This window comes from Panthera onca, chromosome E2 (genome assembly GCF_046562875.1).
Source record: "Panthera onca isolate mPanOnc1 chromosome E2, mPanOnc1 haplotype 2, whole genome shotgun sequence".
Taxonomy (NCBI): Eukaryota; Metazoa; Chordata; class Mammalia; order Carnivora; family Felidae; genus Panthera; species Panthera onca.
Window position 1 is genome coordinate 46,222,856 of NC_138353.1, and position 23,698 is coordinate 46,246,553.

Sequence of the window (23,698 nt, forward strand, 5' to 3'; positions counted from 1 at the left end):
GAGACCAGTGGACAGGCTCCCGTGGTGGCCGGTGCAGGAGCAGTGAGCAGCCTGAGTCCCACTGCAGCCTGCAGACATACCACTAGCTAGAATGCTGAGCTCCCGAAGCATCTGGGTTTGAACTTCAGTATTAACAGAAGCAGTTCCTTACTTACAAGGATGCGGAGACTGGCCAGGTCTGCATCAGGAATGCCTGTGTCTGAGGCTATCCCGCCTTCTCCTATCTGAGGTGGTTCATTCTAATGATTTTTACTGAAAAGTGAAAGATTTGAGGGTTCCTTAGGAGTCTAGGTTTTGTCAAATGTATTTTTTCACTTGGAATAGTGAACCTTTTAGAAAGATCCCCTACTTAGGTGAGCAATGCCAAGGGTGTAGGGATAGTATCTTTGCTTTCCAGCGTGTAGAACACGTTGGTTGTATTGGTCTAAGTCAGACAAGGTGGCCTTGAGTGGTAAATTTGCATGGATAGTCCCATGAGAACTTAGCATGGTATATACCCCTTGGCTGTTCAGGGTGCTTTATTTGGCCATTCCACATCCATGATCTGGAGAAAACAGGAAGCGAGAGGGCTCCTTATAACTCTAGCTTCTTCTACCGAGAAAGAATAAACACCGGTGGTCCCTCCCAAGTGTCATAGTGGCAGCCAGACCCACATCCAACCCTCTGGGTTTTATAAGGAGTGTCCTTGGGGCTTTAGGGTCCACTCACCTGATAGAAACTTGAGAAGAATCAAGTCATAATCCGAAACGATGGTGAACCAAACAGAAGTAGGAACTAGGTATTTATGAACCCATGTCACCTCTCCTGGTAGTTCAAGGACAGTTAACTTGAGTCCATGGATTTTTCTCTAGGGAGCCTGTGATTTCCTGAAATTATCTGTAGTAGTTTCTGTGTGAAAGTATGTTTTTAGGCATCTGCAGCCTTCCTCAGATTTTCTAAGGTTATGATCTCTGAAAGGTTATTTATTCTGGCTTGTGAGCTTCTTGGGCACAGGGACTTTGTCTCACCATATCTTAACAGGCGTGCAATACAGGGACCCTGTACGATATCTAGTGAATGATGGTCAAATGGATGGGTAAGCAGAGTCACTTGAGGTCCTTCCTTCTCAACAACTAAGTTGTTTTGAAATTGCTTAAGCTTGAAGACTTTCAGTGTCAGTGTGGAACTCTTTTATTTCTATTGTTGTTTATGAGAATTGCCACAACTTCAAGATTTCTGGCATCAGAGCAGAACTCCATATTTCTCTTGTATATATGAGACCTATTTACTTAAGAAGATTTCACAGCCACTTTTCTGTCACTACCTCAGTTCCAAAGGTGATTTTTTTCCTGCATTCCCATCAACTCTGAAGACTCTCAGGAACGTATGTGGTATCTAGAAGATTACCATGGAATTGCCTGTTGCATGGCCAAAGCCAGGCTAAAAGTATGTTAGCTAAGTTGACAGTAAATTATTTTAAATTTTTCAACGTTTTTTATTTATTTTTGGGACAGAGAGAGACATAGCATGAACGGGGGAGGGGCAGAGAGAGAGGGAGACACAGAATCGGAAACAGGCTCCAGGCTCCGAGCCATCAGCCCAGAGCCTGACGCGGGGCTCGAACTCATGGACCGTGAGATCGTGACCTGGCTGAAGTCGGACGCTTAACCGACTGCGCCACCCAGGCGCCCCGACAGTAAATTATTTTAAAAAACACACACACAAAATCTATCAGTGAAATACTATAACCTAAAAAAAAAAAAAAAAAAAAAAAAGTCTGTTTTAATAGTCTCTGGTCCCCTGTATACATAGAGTATTTGGGACATAATTTAACATATTCAGTGTTGATGGATGTATAGATTATGAGAAAAATCAATCTACATGGATGGAATAGTGACATGGAGAAAGTATAGTTGTTTGTACCAATTGTGTTGTCATCTGGCCAAACATGAAACTTTTCGTTTGGCTTTTGAATCTGGAGTAGAAGTAGGAAGAGGGAGATTGGAGGGAGGGAGGGAGGGAGGAAAGAGAGCATATGCATGCATGTGTTTTGTCTGCAGGGGAAGGTGGTGCCATCCTGTTATTTGAGGGTGTCTGAGGTTTGGGCACATCTGGGATGGTTCTGGTTATGCTGCAGTCAGGTTGTGTCCTCTCACACACCTACATGCTCCAGTGCACCTAGCAAAAGGGAGGGTCTTCACAGAACAGTGCTCAGCACACCTGAGGGACTGCCTTTCCCAGTGACTTTCAGCTACCCATCAGAGGTGTGGCTAGGAGAGTCTGAACCTTCCACGCCACTTGGTAGTCATATAGGACCAGAAAACAAGGGGGTGGGGGGGGATGCCAAGGGAGATGTCGAAGGAACTCTGCCTTTGGCCACCTCTCCTTTTCCTCAGTGAGTTGTTGGCAGGACTGTATTTATGGCTCTTTACAAAAAAGCATGCAGAGTTTGAGAAGCTCTGGAAAGTAGGAGGAGAGAGACAAGTGAACAAAGGCACAGAAACTTTAGTGTCTGAGGGCTGCCTTGGGGCCCTCCAGTAGCCTGTGCAGGAAGGAGGCTTCCATTCTCCATCTCTGTGTTGAGACATATGTGCAGATACACCCCACCAGACTTTCTAGATCCTCAGGATTCCCTTTAGGGAGATTCCTCTTTGCCTCCTGGGAATTTCTTGCCCATCAAAATTTTATATACCAAATCTTTTTTTTCCCCCCAGAGAATTTGAGGACACTACAGATGAGAAGATGCAGGTAGATAAAAGTAATTACTTAAACACATATGGGGCAAGACTTACAGGTTTGGAGGCCCAGATTAAGATGCAGAGGAGCATGTGAGGTTGATGATTATATTTCGGGAAGAGTTAATTGATGGAAGGTGAAGGCAGACAAAGAACCTCTGCTTACTGCCTTCTTGAATCCCAATCAGGAATTATGATTAAAGTCGCGGCGAGACAACAGAGGGCTGATGAATTGGTGTCTTTTTTTTTTCTTTTTTGCCGTCATTCACACTTGATTGACTTCAACCTTTCAAGTGCAAAAGTCTCTCTTTTCCATTATTATTCATAGCCATCTGAGTTTTTCTAATTAAAGTGTATGAAAACAATTACTGATCCGTCGTACTGAGTCTGTTAGAGGGGATGTCTGCCTTACTGTAATGCGTATAAAAAGCCCACAGTTTTCTATAATGATGTGCAGCTGAGGTGTTAGATAATTTTATTCTTTTTTACTCTGTAGGGCTTTTTTTATTTCTCATGATTCATTTTTCATAATTCCTAAAGATCCCTGGAAAGGACTGATCCTGCAGCTACAACCGAGAAAGGAGGTGGGGGGGAGTCTTTTTTCCTTTCCCTTCTCCCCCTCTTGCCCCCAACCTCGTGCTCCCCCTTGGCTGAAGACTATAAATTAATCGGTGACCTTTCACTTCTTGGATTCCCGCTGGACTCCCCAACCACACTGGTCAGAAATGCTTTCTATTAAAAAGAAAATAGATGGAATGAGTTTGGCAATCTCTGCTCCATTCCTAACGATTCATCAACAGCTAGCCTTAACCAGCTGCCGACGAGCTTTGTGTGAGGGTGCAGATGTCTGGGAACAGGAATTCTGTGTCACGCACATTCACCTGCCTTGCACCTGCTCTTCATAAACGTGAGCTTTCTCAGAACCCTTCTCCATAGTGCCTGTTGCTTAATTTCTGCACCTTATCAGCATCTGAACTGCTGAAATTATTCTAATACCCCGAAAGGTATTGATTGAGGTGTTCCCTTTTTGGTGTTTATGGGGACCGTTGTGTGGGTTTCCCCTAGGACTGGAGCCTGTCACGATGTTTCTAGGGAACATGTCAGCAGCTATTTTGAGCAAGGCCAGGATCTTTAAACCGTTAAAAAATTAATAATTTATTTAAAATATTTAATTTTGAACAGTAATATAGGTGTTCCAGTCTTTGCAACAGCAAGTAAAGATCCTGAGATACCTGTGTTTCATGGGAAGATAACTCCTTCAGGTAGGGCTGGATGCCATGTAGAAAGGCTAGGGGTGTGACTCTAGTTTCTGTTCAGCTCATTTCTTAGGCTGACATCAAACAGGAGATAATTTCTAATTCATGTAGCAATATCTTCGCCTACTACCTTTCCACCCTGTAGCAGGCAAAGGGATATTCTGTTTAAATCAAGAACGTTTTATCCTTACATTGGATTTGAGGGCTGCTTATCACATTAATGTCGGGTAAATGATAACTTATGTAGACAAACTTCCAGCCAGATGGCAGAGAAGCCTAGAGAAGTGTCTGAGGATCTGATCTAAAATTACAGCTCTTTTGATCCAGGCTGATTCTGCAATTGCTATATTAGTAAACAATAGCCACGGTCAAGGTGGTGCTGCCCTGGTATAGAATGCTGTGCAAGGCACCCTGTGTGGCTGGGACACTGGCCAGAGCTTCCCAGTGATTCTGAGTACCTCGAGCAAAGACTCCAAAGGAAATCCTGGCTGAAGTGAGTCATAAGAAATGCTCGTTTGCACTTGATCTAGCTTCTAAAGGGTTACAAAATGTTGTTTCCTGGAGGATCTGCCAATGTGTCTGCGTGTCCTTAGCCTTCTCTTTGTTCTGTTCTCTTCTTCTTACCCTTTCCTTCGCTCTCATTCCCCTCCTCTTCTTGCCTGAATACATTTTGAAAACAGTACTACAATGCTCCCTGCTTCAAGATTACAGTGTACTTTACTAGGTATGATTTAATTAGGGCCCTTATTATGTTTTCAGCAGCTTAAGGTGGGCCTTTCAACTTATCTACCTAATTGGTTGCACAAGAAGTTTCACAGCCCATGACAAAACATTGTCAGTGATCAAAGTCAAAATTCTGCATAAAGGAAAAATATTAATAATAAGATTATTCTTCAAGTGTGCACTGCTAATTATGTCCAGAATGTAACCGTAGAAACACTTTTGACTGATGTGAGCTTTGTCTAATAAACATGAATCTTCAGTGAGCTATGAAAAGTGACACTTCCAGCTTTACACTGGTGAAGGCTAATTTTGCTTATTAAATAATTTTTACACATTTCCCTGTTTTGTGTCTCTTTCCTCTCCATTTGGCTCTCCTCATTTCTCTGCCTCTTATTTCTCAGGTGACCACCCCTGAGATGGTGATGCCCAGCAGCATGTTCCTCCCAGCAGCTGTTCCAGATCGAGACGGGAACTCCAATCTGGAGGAGGCAGGAAAGCAGCCTGGTTAGTGTCATTTTTTACCCATAGAAATGCAAAGAAAATGACATATTGGGTCAAAATTTTCACTGAGCAAGAGTGCCAAGAATCCTTTACAATACTCCTAAGGTTAATGTAATTGATCAAGAGATGAGGGGCACTTATACTCTGACTCCTGGCATGTATTTGTACACTGTTCAAATTGTTTAAAGTGAGAGAAAATCAGGTGAGAACCAGTGGGATTTTGGTGGACACATGTCCCCTTAGACCATACATTTAGGAAGTAAACAACCAGAGACTCAGTCAATAGACCCATGCATGACTCGCCATTCTAAGCCATTCAGCATTTGTTCTCTGAGGACTTAATTATTAGGGAGTTTTGGCCCCCGTGAGTGATTTTGGGGCACTCGATTTGTTGTCTGTTGAGGAGCTTCCTTTGCACGAAGTTCTTTGAGTCTTCTGGGATTGCTTTAGGACCCAGTGTAGAGATGCATTTGGAAAGAACGTTTTTTTAGACATAGATGTTGGTGCCCATGGTGGTTCCAAGCTAGATGGATCATTAGACCTCCATTTATGAGGCTCTCCTACATCTTTCACCTCTTGTCAGCACCTAAGATTTAAGTTGGGAACACTTCAGCCACATTATTGGCTGGCCCACTTTAGAAGGTAGACAGCTGACTTTATAAAATAAAGGGTCAGGATATGTATGGGTGTAAAAAAAATTGTTACATCTTTTAATAGTTGGCCACTTGAATGTAAATAGAGGTGACAGTCAAAAGTAATATTCCAAAATTTCTTGTATTACAATGGGACAGCAGTTATCTTAAATTCCCCCAACCTAGGGTGGCATTAATTCACATATTCTACAGTTGAGGTCCATGTAAAAGGGGAATCCAGTCTAAGATCAGTAACCTTCAAACCCATGCTTGAGAAATTCAAGATGCTGAGTCAAGCACCTGAATGTTGTATAAGAGATCTATGATACAATACATTCCTATTATGAGTGAAACTTTTGTATTTCCTTTTATTCCCCTCTGTTCGTGTGCACTTGCTTATAATATGTACTCTTTGCAGGAGCTGTATGGAGACAGTCTGTGTTCTAATTGGGTATTTCCTTTATGAGAAGATTCTATTTGTGAGGACTTGCTAGGTAGATAGCTCTAGGAGCCATCTTTGAAAGAAAGCTTTCTTTATCATTGGGATTGGTATGTATTTATTTATTTTTTACAGAAACCTCAGAGGATTTGGGAAAGAACATCTTGCCCTCTGTAAGCACAGAGCACAGTGGAGATTTGAAACCTTCTCCTGCTGACCCAGGGGCTGTGAGAGAAGATTCAGGCTTCCTGTGCTGGAAGAAGGGGTGCAACCAGGTTTTCAAAACTTCTGCCACTCTTCAGACCCACTTCAATGAGGTTCATGCCAAGCGGCCTCAGCTGCCTGTGTCAGATCGCCATGTGTACAAGTATCGCTGTAATCAATGCAGCCTGGCTTTCAAGACCATTGAAAAGCTCCAGCTCCATTCTCAGTACCACGTGATCAGAGCTGCCACCATGTGCTGTCTTTGTCAGCGCAGTTTCCGAACTTTCCAGGCTCTGAAAAAACACCTTGAGACAAGCCACCTGGAGTTGAGTGAGGCCGACATCCAACAGCTTTATGGTGGCCTTCTGGCCAACGGGGACCTCCTAGCAATGGGAGACCCTACCCTGGCCGAGGACCACACCATAATTGTTGAGGAAGACAAGGAGGAAGAGAGTGATTTGGAAGATAAACAGAGCCCAACAGGCAGTGACTCTGGGTCGGTACAAGAAGACTCAGGCTCAGAGCCAAAGAGAGCTCTACCTTTCAGGAAAGGCCCCAACTTCACTATGGAAAAATTTCTAGACCCCTCTCGCCCTTACAAGTGTACGGTCTGCAAGGAATCCTTCACTCAAAAAAATATCCTGTTAGTGCACTACAATTCTGTCTCCCACCTGCATAAGTTAAAGAGAGCCCTTCAAGAGTCGGCAACTGGTCAGCCCGAACCCACCAGCAGCCCAGACAACAAACCTTTCAAGTGTAACACTTGTAATGTGGCCTATAGCCAGAGTTCCACTTTGGAGATCCACATGAGGTCTGTGTTGCATCAAACCAAGGCCCGAGCAGCCAAGTTGGAGGCTGCAAGTGGCAATAGCAATGGGACTGGGAATAGCAGCAGTGTCTCCCTGAGCTCCTCCACCCCAAGTCCTGTGAGCACCAGTGGCAGTAACACCTTTACCACCACCAATCCAAGCAGTGCTGGCATCGCTCCGAGCTCCAACTTACTGAGCCAAGTGCCCGCTGAAAGCGTAGGGATGCCGCCCCTGGGGAATCCCATCGGTGCCAATATCACTTCCCCTTCAGAGCCCAAGGAGGCGAATCGGAAGAAGCTAGCAGATATGATTGCATCCAGGCAGCAGCAACAGCAGCAACAACAAGCACAGACACTGGCCCAGGCCCAGGCTCAAGTTCAAGCTCACCTGCAGCAGGAGCTGCAGCAGCAGGCTGCCCTGATCCAGTCTCAGCTGTTCAACCCCACCCTCCTTCCTCACTTCCCCATGACCACAGAGACCCTGCTGCAGCTCCAGCAGCAGCAGCATCTCCTCTTCCCCTTCTACATCCCCAGTGCAGAGTTCCAGCTCAACCCTGAGGTGAGCTTGCCAGTGACCAGCGGGGCACTGACGCTGACGGGGACGGGCCCGGGCCTGCTGGATGATCTGAAGGCTCAGGTTCAGATCCCACCGCAGAGCCACCAGCAGATCCTACAGCAGCAGCAGCAAAGCCAGTTGTCTCTGTCCCAGAGTCACTCGGCCCTTCTGCAGCCAAGCCAGCACCCCGAAAAGAAAAACAAACTGATCGTCAAAGAAAAGGAAAAAGAAAGCCAGAGAGAGAGGGACAGTGCTGAGGTGGGAGAGGGCAATCCAGCACCCAAGGAATCGCTGCCGGATGCCTTGAAGGCTAAAGAGAAGAAAGAGTTAGCACCGGCAGGTAGTTCCGAGCCTTCCATGCTCCCTCCGCGCATCGCCTCAGATGCGAGAGGGAACGCCACCAAGGCCTTACTGGAGAACTTTGGCTTTGAGCTGGTCATTCAGTACAACGAGAACAAACAGAAGGTGCAGAAGAAGAATGGGAAGACTGAGCAGGGAGAGAACCTGGAAAAGCTGGAGTGTGACTCCTGTGGCAAGTTGTTTTCTAACATCTTGATTTTAAAGAGTCATCAAGAGCACGTTCACCAAAACTACTTTCCCTTTAAACAGTTAGAGAGATTTGCTAAACAGTACCGAGAGCACTACGATAAACTGTACCCCCTGAGGCCCCAGACCCCGGAGCCCCCACCACCACCTCCCCCACCCCCTCCTCCACCCCCACTTCCCTCAGCACCGCCTCAGCCAGCTTCCACGCCAGCCATCCCTGCATCGGCCCCGCCCATCACTTCACCGACGATCGCACCGACCCAGCCATCTGTGCCACTCACCCAGCTCTCCATGCCCATGGAGCTGCCCATCTTCTCCCCGCTGATGATGCAGACGATGCCACTGCAGACCTTGCCGGCTCAGCTTCCCCCTCAACTTGGACCTGTGGAGCCTCTGCCTGCAGACCTGGCCCAGCTGTACCAGCATCAGCTCAATCCAAGCCTGCTCCAGCAACAGAACAAGAGGCCTCGCACCAGAATCACAGATGACCAGCTCCGGGTCCTGCGACAGTATTTTGACATTAACAACTCCCCCAGTGAAGAGCAGATCAAAGAAATGGCAGACAAGTCTGGGTTGCCCCAGAAGGTGATCAAGCACTGGTTCAGAAACACCCTCTTCAAAGAGAGGCAGCGTAACAAGGATTCCCCTTACAACTTTAGCAATCCTCCTATCACCAGCCTGGAGGAGCTCAAGATTGACTCCCGGCCCCCTTCTCCGGAACCGCAGAAGCAGGAGTACTGGGGAAGCAAGAGGTCTTCAAGAACAAGGTTTACAGATTACCAACTGAGAGTCCTACAGGATTTCTTTGATGCCAATGCTTACCCAAAGGATGATGAATTTGAGCAACTCTCTAATTTACTGAACCTTCCAACCCGAGTCATAGTGGTGTGGTTTCAAAATGCCCGACAGAAGGCCAGGAAAAATTATGAGAATCAGGGGGAGGGCAAAGATGGAGAGCGGCGCGAGCTTACAAACGATAGGTATATTCGAACAAGCAACTTGAACTACCAGTGCAAAAAATGTAGCCTGGTGTTTCAGCGCATCTTTGATCTCATCAAGCATCAGAAGAAGCTGTGTTACAAAGATGAGGATGAGGAGGGGCAGGATGACAGCCAAAATGAGGATTCCATGGATGCCATGGAAATCCTGACACCCACCAGCTCCTCCTGCAGCACCCCAATGCCCTCACAGGCATACAGCGCCCCAGCATCATCGGCCAACACAGCTTCCTCTGCTTTCTTACAGCTCACGGCAGAGGCTGACGAACTGGCCACTTTTAGTTCAAAAACAGAGGCGAGTGATGAGAAACCAAAGCAGGCTGAACCTCCCAGTGCACAGCCAAGCCAAACCCAAGAAAAGCAAGGACAACCAAAGGCAGAGCTGCAGCAGCAAGACCAGCCTGAGCAGAAGACAAACACAGCCCAGCAAAAGCTCCCACAGCTCACTTCCCCTGCTGCGTTGCCACAGCCTCCTCCACAAGCACCCCCACCTCAGTGCCCCTTACCCCAGTCAAGCCCCAGTCCTTCCCAGCTCTCCCACCTGCCCCTCAAGCCCCTCCACACGTCGACTCCTCAACAGTTGGCAAACCTACCTCCTCAGCTAATCCCCTACCAGTGTGACCAATGTAAGTTGGCATTTCCATCATTTGAGCACTGGCAGGAGCATCAGCAGCTTCATTTTCTGAGTGCACAGAATCAGTTCATCCACCCCCAGTTTTTGGACAGGTCACTGGATATGCCTTTCATGCTGTTTGACCCTAGTAACCCACTCCTGGCAAGCCAGCTGCTCTCTGGGGCCATACCTCAGATTCCAGCCAGCTCGGCCACTTCTCCTTCAACTCCGACCTCCACAATGAACACTCTGAAGAGGAAGCTGGAGGAAAAGGCCAGTGCAAGCCCTGGAGAAAATGACAGTGGGACAGGAGGAGAAGAACCTCAGAGAGACAAGCGTTTGAGGACAACTATTACACCAGAACAGCTAGAAATACTGTACCAAAAGTATCTATTAGACTCCAATCCAACTCGAAAGATGTTGGATCACATTGCGCATGAGGTGGGCTTAAAGAAACGTGTGGTACAAGTCTGGTTTCAGAATACCCGAGCCCGGGAACGGAAAGGACAGTTCCGGGCTGTGGGCCCAGCCCAGGCCCATAGGAGATGCCCCTTTTGCAGAGCACTCTTCAAAGCCAAGACTGCCCTTGAGGCTCATATCCGGTCCCGTCATTGGCATGAAGCCAAGAGAGCTGGCTACAACCTTACTCTGTCTGCAATGCTCCTAGACTGTGATGGGGGACTTCAGATGAAAGGAGATATTTTTGATGGAACCAGTTTTTCCCACCTACCCCCAAGCAGTAGTGATGGCCAAGGTGTGCCCCTCTCACCTGTGAGTAAAACCATGGAGTTGTCTCCCAGAACTCTTCTTAGCCCTTCTTCCATCAAGGTGGAAGGGATTGAAGACTTTGAAAGCCCCTCCATGTCCTCAGTTAATCTAAACTTTGACCAAACCAAGCTGGACAATGACGACTGTTCCTCTGTCAACACAGCAATCACAGATACCACTACAGGAGACGAGGGCAACGCAGATAATGACAGTGCAACGGGAATAGCAACTGAAACCAAATCCTCCTCTGCACCCAATGAAGGGTTGACCAAAGCGGCCATGATGGCAATGTCTGAGTATGAAGATCGGTTGTCATCGGGTCTGGTCAGTCCAGCCCCAAGCTTTTACAGCAAGGAATATGACAATGAAGGTACAGTGGACTATAGTGAAACCTCAAGCCTTGCAGACCCCTGCTCCCCGAGTCCTGGTGCAAGTGGGTCAGCAGGCAAATCTGGAGACAGTGGGGATCGGCCAGGGCAGAAACGTTTTCGCACTCAGATGACCAATCTGCAGCTCAAAGTCCTCAAGTCATGCTTTAATGACTACAGGACACCCACCATGCTAGAGTGTGAGGTCCTGGGCAATGATATTGGACTGCCAAAGAGAGTTGTTCAGGTCTGGTTCCAGAATGCCCGGGCAAAAGAAAAGAAGTCCAAGTTAAGCATGGCCAAGCATTTTGGTATAAACCAAACAAGTTATGAGGGACCGAAAACAGAGTGCACTTTGTGTGGCATCAAGTACAGCGCTAGGCTGTCTGTACGTGACCATATCTTTTCCCAACAGCATATCTCCAAAGTTAAAGACACCATTGGAAGCCAGTTGGACAAGGAGAAAGAATACTTTGACCCAGCCACTGTACGTCAGTTGATGGCTCAACAAGAGTTGGACCGGATTAAAAAGGCCAATGAGGTCCTCGGACTGGCAGCTCAGCAGCAAGGGATGTTTGACAATGCCCCTCTTCAGGCTCTCAACCTTCCTACAACATATCCCACGCTCCAGGGCATTCCTCCTGTGTTGCTCCCCAGCCTCAACAGCCCCTCTTTGCCGGGCTTTACTCCATCCAACACAGGTGGGTTCTGCTTTAGGTGATTCTTACAGCATTAAATAGCTGCCCCATTAGTATTTTGTTCTGTGGCTACCACCCAAACCCTAAGAATGTTGGGCAGATAGGAAAAAGCTTCCCTTTCTACTTCTCTAACAGCAACAAAACTTCTGGTCCCCTTCATTGAGTCTCCCTAGTGCTGTGGTGTACATGGTTCTATGATGTCCCAATCTCAGGGATGGGGAACCCCCCCCCCCCGGTAGGAACGGTCTTCTCTGAAATCATATTTCCTGTGTTGAGTAGCACCACCAGGGTGTGTGCTATAGTGAAGAACTTGAGGGTCCTGGCATACTAAATCCTGAGGTATTTTCAAGAAAGAGGTTTTCATCCTAAACCCTTCCAGTCAGTCTTTGTGAAAATGCCACTGCCATGTAGATATTTGTTGAAAATAGAAGACATTTGAGTATCCTAGCTAATCCTGAATTGTGCCCTTTGGAAACTGGTTCAAGAAAATTTAAATCAAGTCCTTATCCTTACCTGTGGTTCCTGCCCATTTTTAGAGAGCTGTTCTGGCAGAACTGCTATCGGGAAGAAGCTCTTATATATGGATCCTTACTCCTGGTCTTCTTATCTAGCCAGAACGACAGTGGCTCTATCAGTTCCTAATGAGACTCCCTTTGTACTCGAATGCACTGGCCAGGAATCCTGTATTGGGTAGTATGGTTCTGAATCTTCCAGAGAGACAAAAAAACATTAATGGTCATTTTTAGGGGTCTTCAGTCACCCCTTCATTTCCTTTTGCCCATCTCTCTTTCTTTGCTCCCCATAGTCCCCTAATTCACACATATACTTGGTACTCTTATTTTTCTTCTTAATAGGGAGTTTGATAGTTTGCACCCCTCTCTTGTTCCCCCTCCTTTGTCCTCACCTGTCTTCTCTGGAGCCAGCTCTCTTTCCTAAATTGGACCTCCAGGATCCTGTGAAACTTAGGCACAAGTCAGCAAGTTTCCCCCATGGCCTACATTGACCAGTGGACCTTTACCAAAGGAGAGCCCTTCAGAGTGCCTCCTTGCCTTCAAAACGTGTCCCTGTTCCCAGGGGTTGAAAAAGTGAAAGCATTAAGATGTGTAACTCATTGCTTATGTTTGTTAGCAAGTAATGTCGCAGAGTTATGCTAAAGCCAACTAGACATAAACCAAGAATCAAGCTATGGGAGGTGTCTAGGCACTGAATTACCCTTGCAGCCTAGGACCTTGGCAGAAGAACTTGGGATGGCCCAACGTTTCGTAATAATGTGAAAAGCATTAGAATCAGAATGTCTGATCTATTCCCCTTGTTTTACAGATGAGAAAACTGAGGGCCAGAGAGGTCAAGACCATTCAGCAAGCTAGGGTAGGAGCCAGAGCTCCCACCCAGGCCTCCAGGCTCCCAGTGCTATGTGCTCCTTCCACAACACTCAATATGAGCCAGTCAGTCAACAGGTATATGTTTAGTGCTGCTCAGGTTATGACCACTAAGAGTGGATTCAAGATAGAAAAATATGCTGTTAATTATTAGAGGCAGCCAGGTATGTCCCAGTTACCACCACCTAACAGTACCACAGCTCCCAGGAGCACTGGATCTGGAATGGGGGAACAAACTTGTATTTATATGTCAGGCCCAATGGTAAGCTGTTTCCAAATGACCTTTCATTTAGTCCCTACAACAATCTATTGTAGAAGGCTGAGGTTCTGCACAGTTAATTAGCGTAAGGCCACACAGCAGCTCTGTGTCAAACGTAATCCATACTGCATCAATTTGGGTGACAAGTACCAGGAGGATGAAGGGCCTTACTTGGTTCTAATCTTACAGATGAGCAAAAAATGAGGCCACAGAATTATTCTGAGAATATATTTAGCAGAGCTTGGTAAATATAGCAAGCATTCCGTAAATGATCCTTAAAATTCTTTCTCTTCTATTCAAGATACATTAGTTACATTAGGCCTTCTAACCTGGATCCTTCTTCTGAAAGCCTGATGCCATAGAGATAGGAAATCTCTAGCTGTTTTTGCATTGCCTTGCTGATCTTTTGGCTCTGACTCCAACCTAAAACTTGGAGCAGGCCTGTTGCCTGTAAGTAGACAGAAAGAGCTGCGTCCTAAGTTGTCGACTTCATAATCCATTTGCTCTCCATCTTGTTTGTGCCAGTTTAACCAGTGAACCTTTACGGGGTTTTTCTGAGTCACACTGTTTCAGTCCCTTCTGTGCATTGAGGAAACTGGATGACTTAATTTCAGTCGTCCCTTTCTGCTGTTCTGAAAGAATAGATTAATGCTATTCCACAAAGCTGAGGGAAGCATCTTCCTTGGCTTTCCAAACATTAATGGATCTTTTTCTGGGATTGACAGCTTGAGGCAACCTTGTCCTCTTCGTCTGAAATTTGAGAGTTTTTACATGCTGCCCCACTGTGAAGTCAACATCGTCTTCACCCAGGTGTGCACTTCCGTGTGTTTTTTTCTTACAAGGCCCGTGTTGTGCTATAGAACACCCAATCCTAGCTTTCTGGCAGAAGTTGGTCCAGAAGAAATAGTGAGGAGCTATGGGTTTAATTTTACATTTGGTACGCTCTGAAGCAAAGGGATGAATACCGTCTAGTTTCTGAAGTGTGCTGAATGTAATGATCTGAGGTCCACTGCCTGTGAATTCTTCTCAGCATCTCCTCATTCAGCACACCTGGTCTCCCTTCCTCACAATGCTGTCCTCTTCTACCACCACCTTGATGTACCAGTAGCAGTGTTGTCTTCCGTCACCCTGGAACAAAAGACAGACTCAAACCAGGAGAGAACTATGGGTGAGGGAGAATATTCGGCTCTGGGTTGGGTAAAGGCTTCACAGGTAGAATGTGACTGTGGATGGGGCTGTAACCCATGTGGGCCTGGTGACATGGTCAAAGACCTTTCCTACTCACAAGCAGGGCTAGGTTGCCATGTCTTAGGAAGCGGTGGGATCAACATTTTGGGCCCTACCATTTCTGATACTGCTTTTCTCCTCTCCCTGTGGCTGGTTTCTCAAGCAACTGCAGCCTTTGTACATGTCATTCAAATGAGTAGGAAGACAGCATGCTCCATTTTTCCAGCAAATTCCAGAATCCTATTCATAGATGGTTACATTTTTCAAAAGATTTGTTAAAGCAGAGTAGCTGAACCAAGGTAATGGGACCGTTTTCCCTAAATGGATTGTTTTTAGTTCTTCCCATAGCTCTTCTCTTTGCCCTCTTAACATGCCCATTCTGCTACAGCAATGGAGGTCAGAGAGGAACATGTGTTTGTTCACATGGGCTTTGGGCTTGGGCCAGGTTTCTTGCTTTTGCTCTCTTCTTTTCCTCTCTCCTGTACAACTTCTGGTGTGGTCACTTAGCTATATTATTTCTGTGGAGCTTTCATGAAGGCCTTTCAAATGGGTCCCAGCTGGAACCAGCTGGTTTGGGGAACTCACCAAAGAAAATATGAATTAGTGGGTGTGGCACTTGTGGTAGGAAGGTGTTAGAAGTTGTTTAGCTGAAAGGGAAAATCGGGGAGCTGACTCAGGGTCAGGTACTGATCAGAATACAAGGTGAGACACCTCTATTGAAAATGGTGGTTCTGAGAGGATCTTTAGGATTTAAACCTTGAGATCTCAGACTTTGTGCCAGTGACACAGATAAGACATCTTGAGCTTCAGCCTCACCACCCCAGACTGACATGTGGTTCTGTTTGTTTCAGCTTTAACGTCTCCTAAACCGAACTTGATGGGTCTGCCCAGCACAACAGTTCCTTCCCCTGGCCTCCCCACATCTGGATTACCAAATAAACCGTCCTCAGCATCGCTGAGCTCCCCGACCCCAGCACAAGCCACCATGGCGATGGCCCCTCAGCAACCCCCCCAACCCCAGCAGCAGCTACAGGTGCAGCCGCCGCCGCCCGCAGCCCAGCCACCAGCTGCACCACAGCTCCCACCCCAACAGCAGCAACAGCAGCGCAAGGACAAAGACAGTGAGAAGGTCAAGGAGAAGGAAAAGGCACACAAAGGGAAAGGGGAGCCCCTCCCTGTCCCCAAGAAGGAGAAAGGAGAGGCCCCCACAGCGGCCACAGCCACGATCTCAGCCCCGCTGCCCGCCATGGAGTATGCAGTGGACCCTGCGCAGCTGCAGGCCCTGCAGGCAGCCTTGACTTCGGACCCCACAGCGTTGCTCACGAGCCAGTTCCTTCCTTACTTTGTACCAGGCTTCTCTCCTTACTATGCCCCCCAGATCCCCGGCGCCCTGCAGAGCGGGTACCTGCAGCCTATGTATGGCATGGAAGGCCTGTTCCCCTACAGCCCTGCACTGTCGCAGGCCCTGATGGGGCTGTCCCCGGGCTCCCTACTGCAGCAGTACCAGCAATACCAGCAGAGTCTGCAGGAGGCGATCCAGCAGCAGCGGCAACTGCAGCAGCAGCAGCAAAAAGTGCAGCAGCAGCCCAAAGCAAGCCAAACCCCAGTCCCCCAGGGGGCTGCTTCCCCAGACAAAGACCCTGCCAAAGAATCCCCCAAACCAGAAGAGCAGAAAAACGCACCCCGTGAGGTGTCCCCCCTCCTGCCGAAACCCCCTGAAGAGCCAGAAGCAGAAAGCAAAAGTGCGGACTCCCTCTATGACCCCTTCATTGTTCCAAAGGTGCAGTACAAGTTGGTCTGCCGCAAGTGCCAGGCGGGCTTCGGTGACGAGGAGGCGGCAAGGAGTCACCTGAAGTCCCTCTGCTTCTTCGGCCAGTCTGTGGTGAACCTGCAAGAGATGGTGCTTCACGTCCCCACGGGCGGCGGCGGCAGTGGCGGCGGCAGCGGTGGCGGCGGTGGCGGCGGCGGCTCGTACCACTGCCTGGCGTGCGAGAGCGCGCTCTGTGGGGAGGAAGCTCTGAGTCAACATCTCGAGTCGGCCTTGCACAAACACAGAACAATCACGAGAGCAGCAAGAAACGCCAAAGAGCACCCTAGTTTATTACCTCACTCTGCCTGCTTCCCCGATCCTAGCACCGCATCTACCTCGCAGTCTGCCGCTCACTCAAACGACAGCCCCCCTCCCCCGTCGGCCGCCGCCCCCTCCTCTTCCTCCGCTTCCCCCCACGCCTCCAGGAAGTCTTGGCCGCAAGTGGTCTCCCGGGCTTCGGCCGCGAAGCCCCCTTCTTTTCCTCCTCTCTCCTCATCTTCAACGGTTACCTCAAGTTCATGCAGCACCTCAGGGGTTCAGCCCTCGATGCCAACAGACGACTATTCGGAGGAGTCTGACACGGATCTCAGCCAAAAGTCCGACGGACCGGCGAGCCCGGTGGAGGGTCCCAAAGACCCCAGCTGCCCCAAGGACAGTGGTCTGACCAGTGTAGGAACGGACACCTTCAGATTGTAAGCTTTGAAGATGAACAATAACAAATGAATTTAAATAAAAAAGATTAATAACAAACCAATTTCAAAAATAGACTAACTGCAATTCCAAAGCTTCTAACCAAAAAAAAAAAAAAAAAAAAAAAAAAAAAGGAAAAAAAAGAAAAAGCGTGGGTTGTTTTCCCATATACCTATCTATGCCGGTGATTTTACATTCTTTTCTTTTTTCTTTCAATATTAAAAAAAAACAAAAACAAAAAACAACAAAAAAACAAAAACAAAAAAAACCACCTTAACCCTGTTACATTGTGTCCTTTTGAAGGTACTATTGGTCTGGGAAACAGAAGTCCGCAGGGCCTCCCTAATGTCTTTGGAGCTTAAACCCCTTGTATATTTGCCCTCTTTTCAATAAACGCCCCATGTTGATAGCACAGAGGAGCCCGGCATGCACTGTATGGGAAAGCAGTCCACCTTGTTACAGTTTTAAATTTCTTGCTATCTTAGCATTCAGATACCAATGGCTTGCTAAAAGAAAAAAAGAAATGTAATGTCTTTTTATTCTCAGGTCAATCGCTCACACTTTGTTCTGTTTTCAGAATCATTGTTTTATAATATATTATTTTTTCAGTTTTTCTTTTGTTCCAGAAAAGATTTTTTTGTTAATTTAAAAACGGGCAGAAAGTATTCGAGAAAAACAATGTGAACTGCTTTAGCTTTCTGGGGATTTAAAGGATAGCTTTTCTGCTGAAGCCAATTTCAAGGGGAAAAGTTAAGCACTCCCACTTTCAGAAAAAAAAAAAAAAAAAACCCCACACACAGAGTGTTGAGGACTTGTAGCTTAAATAAGTTTTAAAAACTGACTTTCTGTATTTATGATAGATATGACCATTTTTGGTGTTGAGTAGATTGTTGCATTGGAAATGAACTGAAGCAGTATGGTAGATTTAAAAGGAAAAAAAAAAAAAAACCTTTTGTGTACATTTAGCTTTTTGTATGGTCCAGCTGACAGCTCCTCATTTGATGTTGTCTTGTTCATTCCTAGCAGATAGATTGCAATCCGTTGATTCGCCTAAGCTTTTCTCCCCTTTGTCCCTTAATTCCACTTTCTCCTTCCTCCTCCCACCCTATAATCTCCCACTTAAGGTAGCTGCCTTCATTTCTTCGAGGGAGCTACAGAATTATTTTATAAAACTAAAGAATTTCAAAAGGTTCTAGGGGTCATTAGGATCCTCACAGATTATTTTTGGTTGGGGAGTTGAAACTTTTTAAAGGCATATAATTCTAGTTACCTATGTCTGTAAGCCTTGTGCCATTTATTATTTATCCTTCCTCTTTAGCTTTCCCTTTTATCCCTTCTTTTCCTCCTTGTTTGGTAGATGCTTCACATATTCTTAAACTAAAGCATTTGTTTCGGTTTGTGTAATTGGGCTGTATGCTTTTCTTTCTAAAAAAGTTTTTGGTTAGGGGTTTTGTTTTTGTTTTCTTTCCTCTCAGAAAAAGAAATTTCATGCTTTAAATAAAATCCAAAGACACACCCTTTCACTGCTGATGCAGAAAAAAGGGAAAGGGTTCTTGTTACTTGAGAATTTGTTTCTGATTTAAACAAACAAGACTTAGTTTAATAAAAGAAAGAGTAAAAACAAAAGATTCCCAGGTTGTTATGTGCTTCTTCTGCAAGCAGAGAGGCAGCTGTTAATGACAATTCCATATACCAAAAGACACATTTTTTTACTTCAAAGTTTTGTCCTTGTGTTAGGCAGTCTGAGCGGCGAGTGATCCAGAGTGCAGCCAACAAAGAAGCAGATAGCAATGTACAAAGAGCAAAAAAGGAACCGTATGCGAGGCACTTGTATTTATGTTAATATATGTATTCCTGTAACACATAATACAACGTAACATACACCTTTTCTCATCTTAAAACAACGGTCTGAACTTTGAAAGGAAAACTTTGTGCTGCTAAAACGTAGATTTTTGGAGACAAATAGATGCTTTGCTGTTTCACTTTCATAGCCAAACATCAACAGAAACAATCTCCCCTTACCCCAAAAGTGTGAAATCCTTTTCCCCTTCATTCTCTTCCTTATGTTTCAAAAGGGAACTTTGAAGACTGTGAATGCAGGTTCCATTGGTCACCTTTCGGGCTTCTTTCCCCAGTGCTGAAGCCACTCAACGACTTTGCAAAAGACTGGAGCATTCCAAGATCTGAAAATGGATTTCTTTTTTTCTTTTTTCTCTTTATCTTTTTTAGCCGGGACTATTTTATTTTTATGAATTTGTTTTTGATTTAATGAAAGAGTAGATCCTGAACTGTTGTACATATTTCTAACTAGGCTGATGCACAGTGCAAATTCCTTTTTTTTTTTTAATTTTTTAAGTAGAAATACTAAAGAGTACCATCTAACTATTCATACCAGTATCCAGTTGTAGCATAAGGTGTCAAAAACAAGTACACAAAAACATTTGCTGTTTTAACAAACTGTTTTCTTTTAACAAGAATTCTTGTATTTCTCCCTGTGTTTGAGATGAACATTTTTAAATTTTAAAGTTGTACAGTTTTTTGTTTTCCATTATTTTATCTTGTTTGTAACTCTATGAAATATATATATATTTTTTGCCATTTAACTGTTGTATGTTACTCTGTGTCTGTATCATATAGATAAAAAAATTGTTTTTGTTTTGGGTTCTCTATGTGATACCAATTAACAATTTAACACTAGCTTTACCTGTCAAATTCTGCTAGGTTTTTTCTGAAAACTTTGTTTTCAAAAATGATATTGCTTGGTAATAGTGCAATTTCTATCCCTTTTCCTCCTCCCTCAACTTTAAGTTCATTTCCTTGAAATTTTGCTACCCCCCTCCACAATGTTTTTTGTTTTTTGTTTTGTTTTTTGAGCTACTATGCCATCCTCCCTCTGTGAGGCAGAGTGACTGTCAGTGTTTTGTTATGCCATGCCTTGACCTGTGGGTGTATTTGGTAACAGCGAGTGGTTGCGTAGATTGGCTAAGCATGCTTCCACCCACCAGTGTTTCTCAGAGGGGTTATGTGATTGTTTCATCCTGGAGTGGGTTGCACACTCAATGCTTTCCTCTACAACTCTACCATCCACATACATGTTCATTTAAAAAATAATTCTCCACATTAACTCAGAAGTAGCAAAGCAGTCAGTGATGGTGACAATTAGAGGTCAAGTATGAGCTAGTTAGATGTTTGTGGGTTGACATCCACTTTGGCTGTGACCGGTACCATTTACAAAGCATGAATTCACTACAATGCTCAACTGTTTAGATTGGTCTCACTAGGAGAGTTTAACTCCTGTCTGTTGCATAGTAGGTAGCTGAATAGGATATCTCAACTCACTTTTTAAATTAGTTCTTCACCTCTATTGACACTTCATACTTTGGTTGTTCTTTTTTTCCAAATATTCCAAAGTGTGGGTTGGCACTACACACCATTCAGCCATAGCACCATGTGAACCCACCAAATGGAACTTATTTCAACCATCTTTCCTCCATCCTTCCAAAAAGAAACTTAAGAAGGAAATACACACACACACACACACACACACACACACACACAGAAAAGTTTAATAAATCTAGGAAGTTTTTTTTTTTAATTAAAAGCTATTTAAAGAAATGAATGTGGCCAAAGTTTTACATGATTGAAAATAAAGTAAAACAGACGGCATGTGTTTAAACCTGAGTTTATCAGGCATGGCAGGAAGTTGCAGGAGAGAGAGGCAGTGACCCAAGCCAGTGCACTTGATATTCATGGACATATATTTTTTTTAAATAAATTAAAACATTTTAAATAGAAGCATAAATTGAGTTGGTTGTTTGTTGGCGCTGAGATACTGCCCACTGTGAAACAAAGCTTTGACTAGTTTTTTTTGTTTGTTTACTTTCTTGGGGGGGGGGGGGAGGGATGGGGGCAAGTTTGGGTAGGAAAGAAAGCATAAATGAACGTGACCCTGAGGTGAAGAGGTATATGAACAGCCTTTGCAATGTACAAAAAACAAAAAACAAAAAAACAAAAAAAAAATAGAGCAAGTGAAACCAAAAATGATGTTCTTGGTGTTTTTCTATAATGTAGTCTTGTTAGCTTTTTTGTTACTGTAACAATGCTGATCTCGAACTGTACCAAAATACATGGAGACTAACAAACAGAACCACATGGAACTTTCAAACTGAAAAAAAAATTTGTCACAAAAACTTTGTTGTCATAGTTAAGTTGATTGTAGATGGTAATTGAATATACTCCTTTGAAAATATTTCATCAAGTATGTTTCCTGCTCATTGTGATACATTAAAAAAAATATGAGCAAAAGTTCTTGTCTTATGTCATCAGATTTTGTGTGCGTGCATGAGTGATAAAGAGACTGATGACTGGCAGAGAGTGTACAGATGAACAGTATCTTGAGGTTGCATGTACTTATTCCAAAGTACACAAGCTCCTTGGTATTTTTAAGTGTCCTTGTATTTCCCATCTCCTGGTGCTCATGAAAGTGCAGCAAGTTTTGGCCATGATGCTGAGTAACTTATTTCACTGAGAAGGTAAGCCTGACAGCTTGGATAATTATCTGACCCTTGAGAACCCTGTGTGTGTGATTATATATATATATATATATATATATATATATATATATATATAAATGTTTATATGAGAGTTATAGACACTTGGCAAGTTAAGCTTGCTGATGGCCAAAAGAGAGGTAAGTTCAACCTTTCTGAAAGGGGAAGTGGATCCAGTGTTTATGACAGAAGGATATAAAAGGTAAGGTGAATTAAGTTGAATTCACTACATTTACCTTTCCTAGTAAAGGATTTTGCTAAACCCTTTTTAGAGCAGAATTTGAGGTAAGAACAGTCTGCAAAACAGTAATAGCATGGGGTCACTCCTATATACAAGAGAATACTCAGTCCTCTTATAAAAAACTCTCATAGCACAAAATGTCTGAAATCCATTAATAAGGAGTATATCCAAGATCAGGCCCAAAGGCCTTCCATTCATCTCTAATTTATAGCCATAGCTGATAAATAATTTACAAAATTCTAGCAGCTGGGCTTGGACAGCACTGCCGACTAGCTGTGTCCTTGCAAGGTCTGCAGCATCTGACCTTGGCCAACAGGGGTCTCTTCCACTCTAGGAGGTAAGCTATGAAATCGTCTTCTATTGGCTCTGACAGCCATTGTCAACCAAGTCTTTTTAGTTCCTGGAACAGGCATTCAAGAAGAGGCAGAGACCCTAGTAGCTAAAAATTGCAAAGAATTCTACAATTGGCACAGGCCTTGCTGGTGCTCAGAAAGGGAAAGTTGGTTCCCCTGCCAATGCTAGAACCTCTATGCCAAACAAGTCGTGTCACTATACCTAATAAAATCCTGAGCTTTCCCCAGGCATTGTCCCTTTCTTTTGGGTGTTCCTGCAGGAGCACACTGCTTGTATGTTGGTATGTTTTCTTGGTACACGTTTATGTCACTGATCTTTATTTTGACCCCATGAAAAGGTAAAGTATGATAAAAATCATTCAGACCCAAAGCCACGTCTGCCTTTCTAAGCTATCATTATTTTAGGATCTGGCAGGATCACATTGAAACATTTTAAATGGAACTATTTTACACAGAGGTTTTGCTGCCTCAACTCTTTAGAGGAAGGTGACTACAATTCAAATTCTTCTACAGATAAATTTTTAACAAGAAAATAAGACTAAACCTTAGTGATGGTTGAGCCCTTTGTATAAGAAAATCTCTAAGCACCTGAATTACATTGAAAGAGGGTTGGGCAAGGGACTCTGTTACTAGAAAAGCTTTTTCTTAAGGGAAAAGAAGGCTTCCAGTCTGGCTTCAATGCCATGCTCATGTGGATATTAATCTCCTTAGAATTAATAGTTTTTCCCCCCTGGAAAATGTGAAACGGCAACATCTTAAAACGGCTGATAGGTGTTAGGTAGCTGTTTCCAATTTTGCTTTAAAGCAATGTCTGTAGTGCCTAGCTCCTGTTATAGACTAATGACCTTCCAAATCTCACTTTTAACAAGTTTAGACTTTAAGTTACAAGAGCACAAGCAGTTTAAGAGTCAAGTTGAAGGATGAGAAGTTTGCACCTGCTGCTCTGCTCTGCAGCCTTAATTACAGCAGGACACATGTGCTCACTCAGTCTCTGTACGTTACTGCTGGGGGTGGACCAGCCAAGGCTCTGGCAAAACTTGCAAAGAAATTAGTACTCTCAGGGCCATTAAAGTAGAGGCAGCTTTCCATTACTTTTTACTTCACAGAAAAAGTGGGTATTTTCTTTCCTTCTTTTCCTTCCTTCTTCCCTCCCTTCCTCTTTCTTTCATCCTTTTTAAAATTAAAGGCACATGTTTTTAAGATGTCTTAGCCAATTAGTTTAGATTCCTCACAGTATATCTTCTTAAGTTTTTAAATTACAGGTGCAAAAACAAATTTGTTCTTGATCTTTATGACTGCTTCATTTCTTATCCTATGTGGAACAAAGGCTATGTAATCCAATTTATATTAATCCCTTAACATGGG

The 23,698-nt window shown here is 44.6% G+C and overlaps 1 protein-coding gene and 1 long non-coding RNA gene across 8 annotated transcripts in view; one reads left to right on the top strand and one right to left on the bottom strand.

The window, feature by feature from the left end:
- ZFHX3 (zinc finger homeobox 3) overlaps nt 1-20,956 on the top strand; it is a 250,541-nt gene extending 229,585 nt beyond the window's left edge. For 5 of the 6 annotated variants that reach the window (XM_060650282.2, XM_060650277.2, XM_060650280.2 and 2 more), the window contains 3 exons: nt 5,095-5,197; nt 6,401-11,827; nt 15,541-20,956. In XM_060650282.2, coding sequence (XP_060506265.2) covers nt 5,095-5,197; nt 6,401-11,827; nt 15,541-17,195 — 7,185 coding nt within the window. In that variant the 3' untranslated portion in view covers nt 17,196-20,956. Of the gene's footprint in view, nt 1-5,094; nt 5,198-6,400; nt 11,828-13,144; nt 13,282-15,540 lie in introns of all 6 variants that reach the window. The other variant, XR_013552520.1, reaches the window with a different exon arrangement.
- The window catches only part of LOC132690198 (uncharacterized), a 149,991-nt gene continuing 138,113 nt past the window's right edge, over nt 11,821-23,698 (bottom strand). The window contains exons 2-5 of one of the 2 annotated variants that reach the window (XR_013552522.1): nt 17,009-17,196; nt 16,539-16,690; nt 14,395-14,590; nt 11,821-12,531 (exon numbers count right to left, since the gene is read on the bottom strand). This is a non-coding gene — a long non-coding RNA (uncharacterized LOC132690198). Of the gene's footprint in view, nt 12,532-13,675; nt 14,591-16,538; nt 16,691-17,008; nt 17,197-23,698 lie in introns of those variants that run through there. The other variant, XR_013552521.1, reaches the window with a different exon arrangement.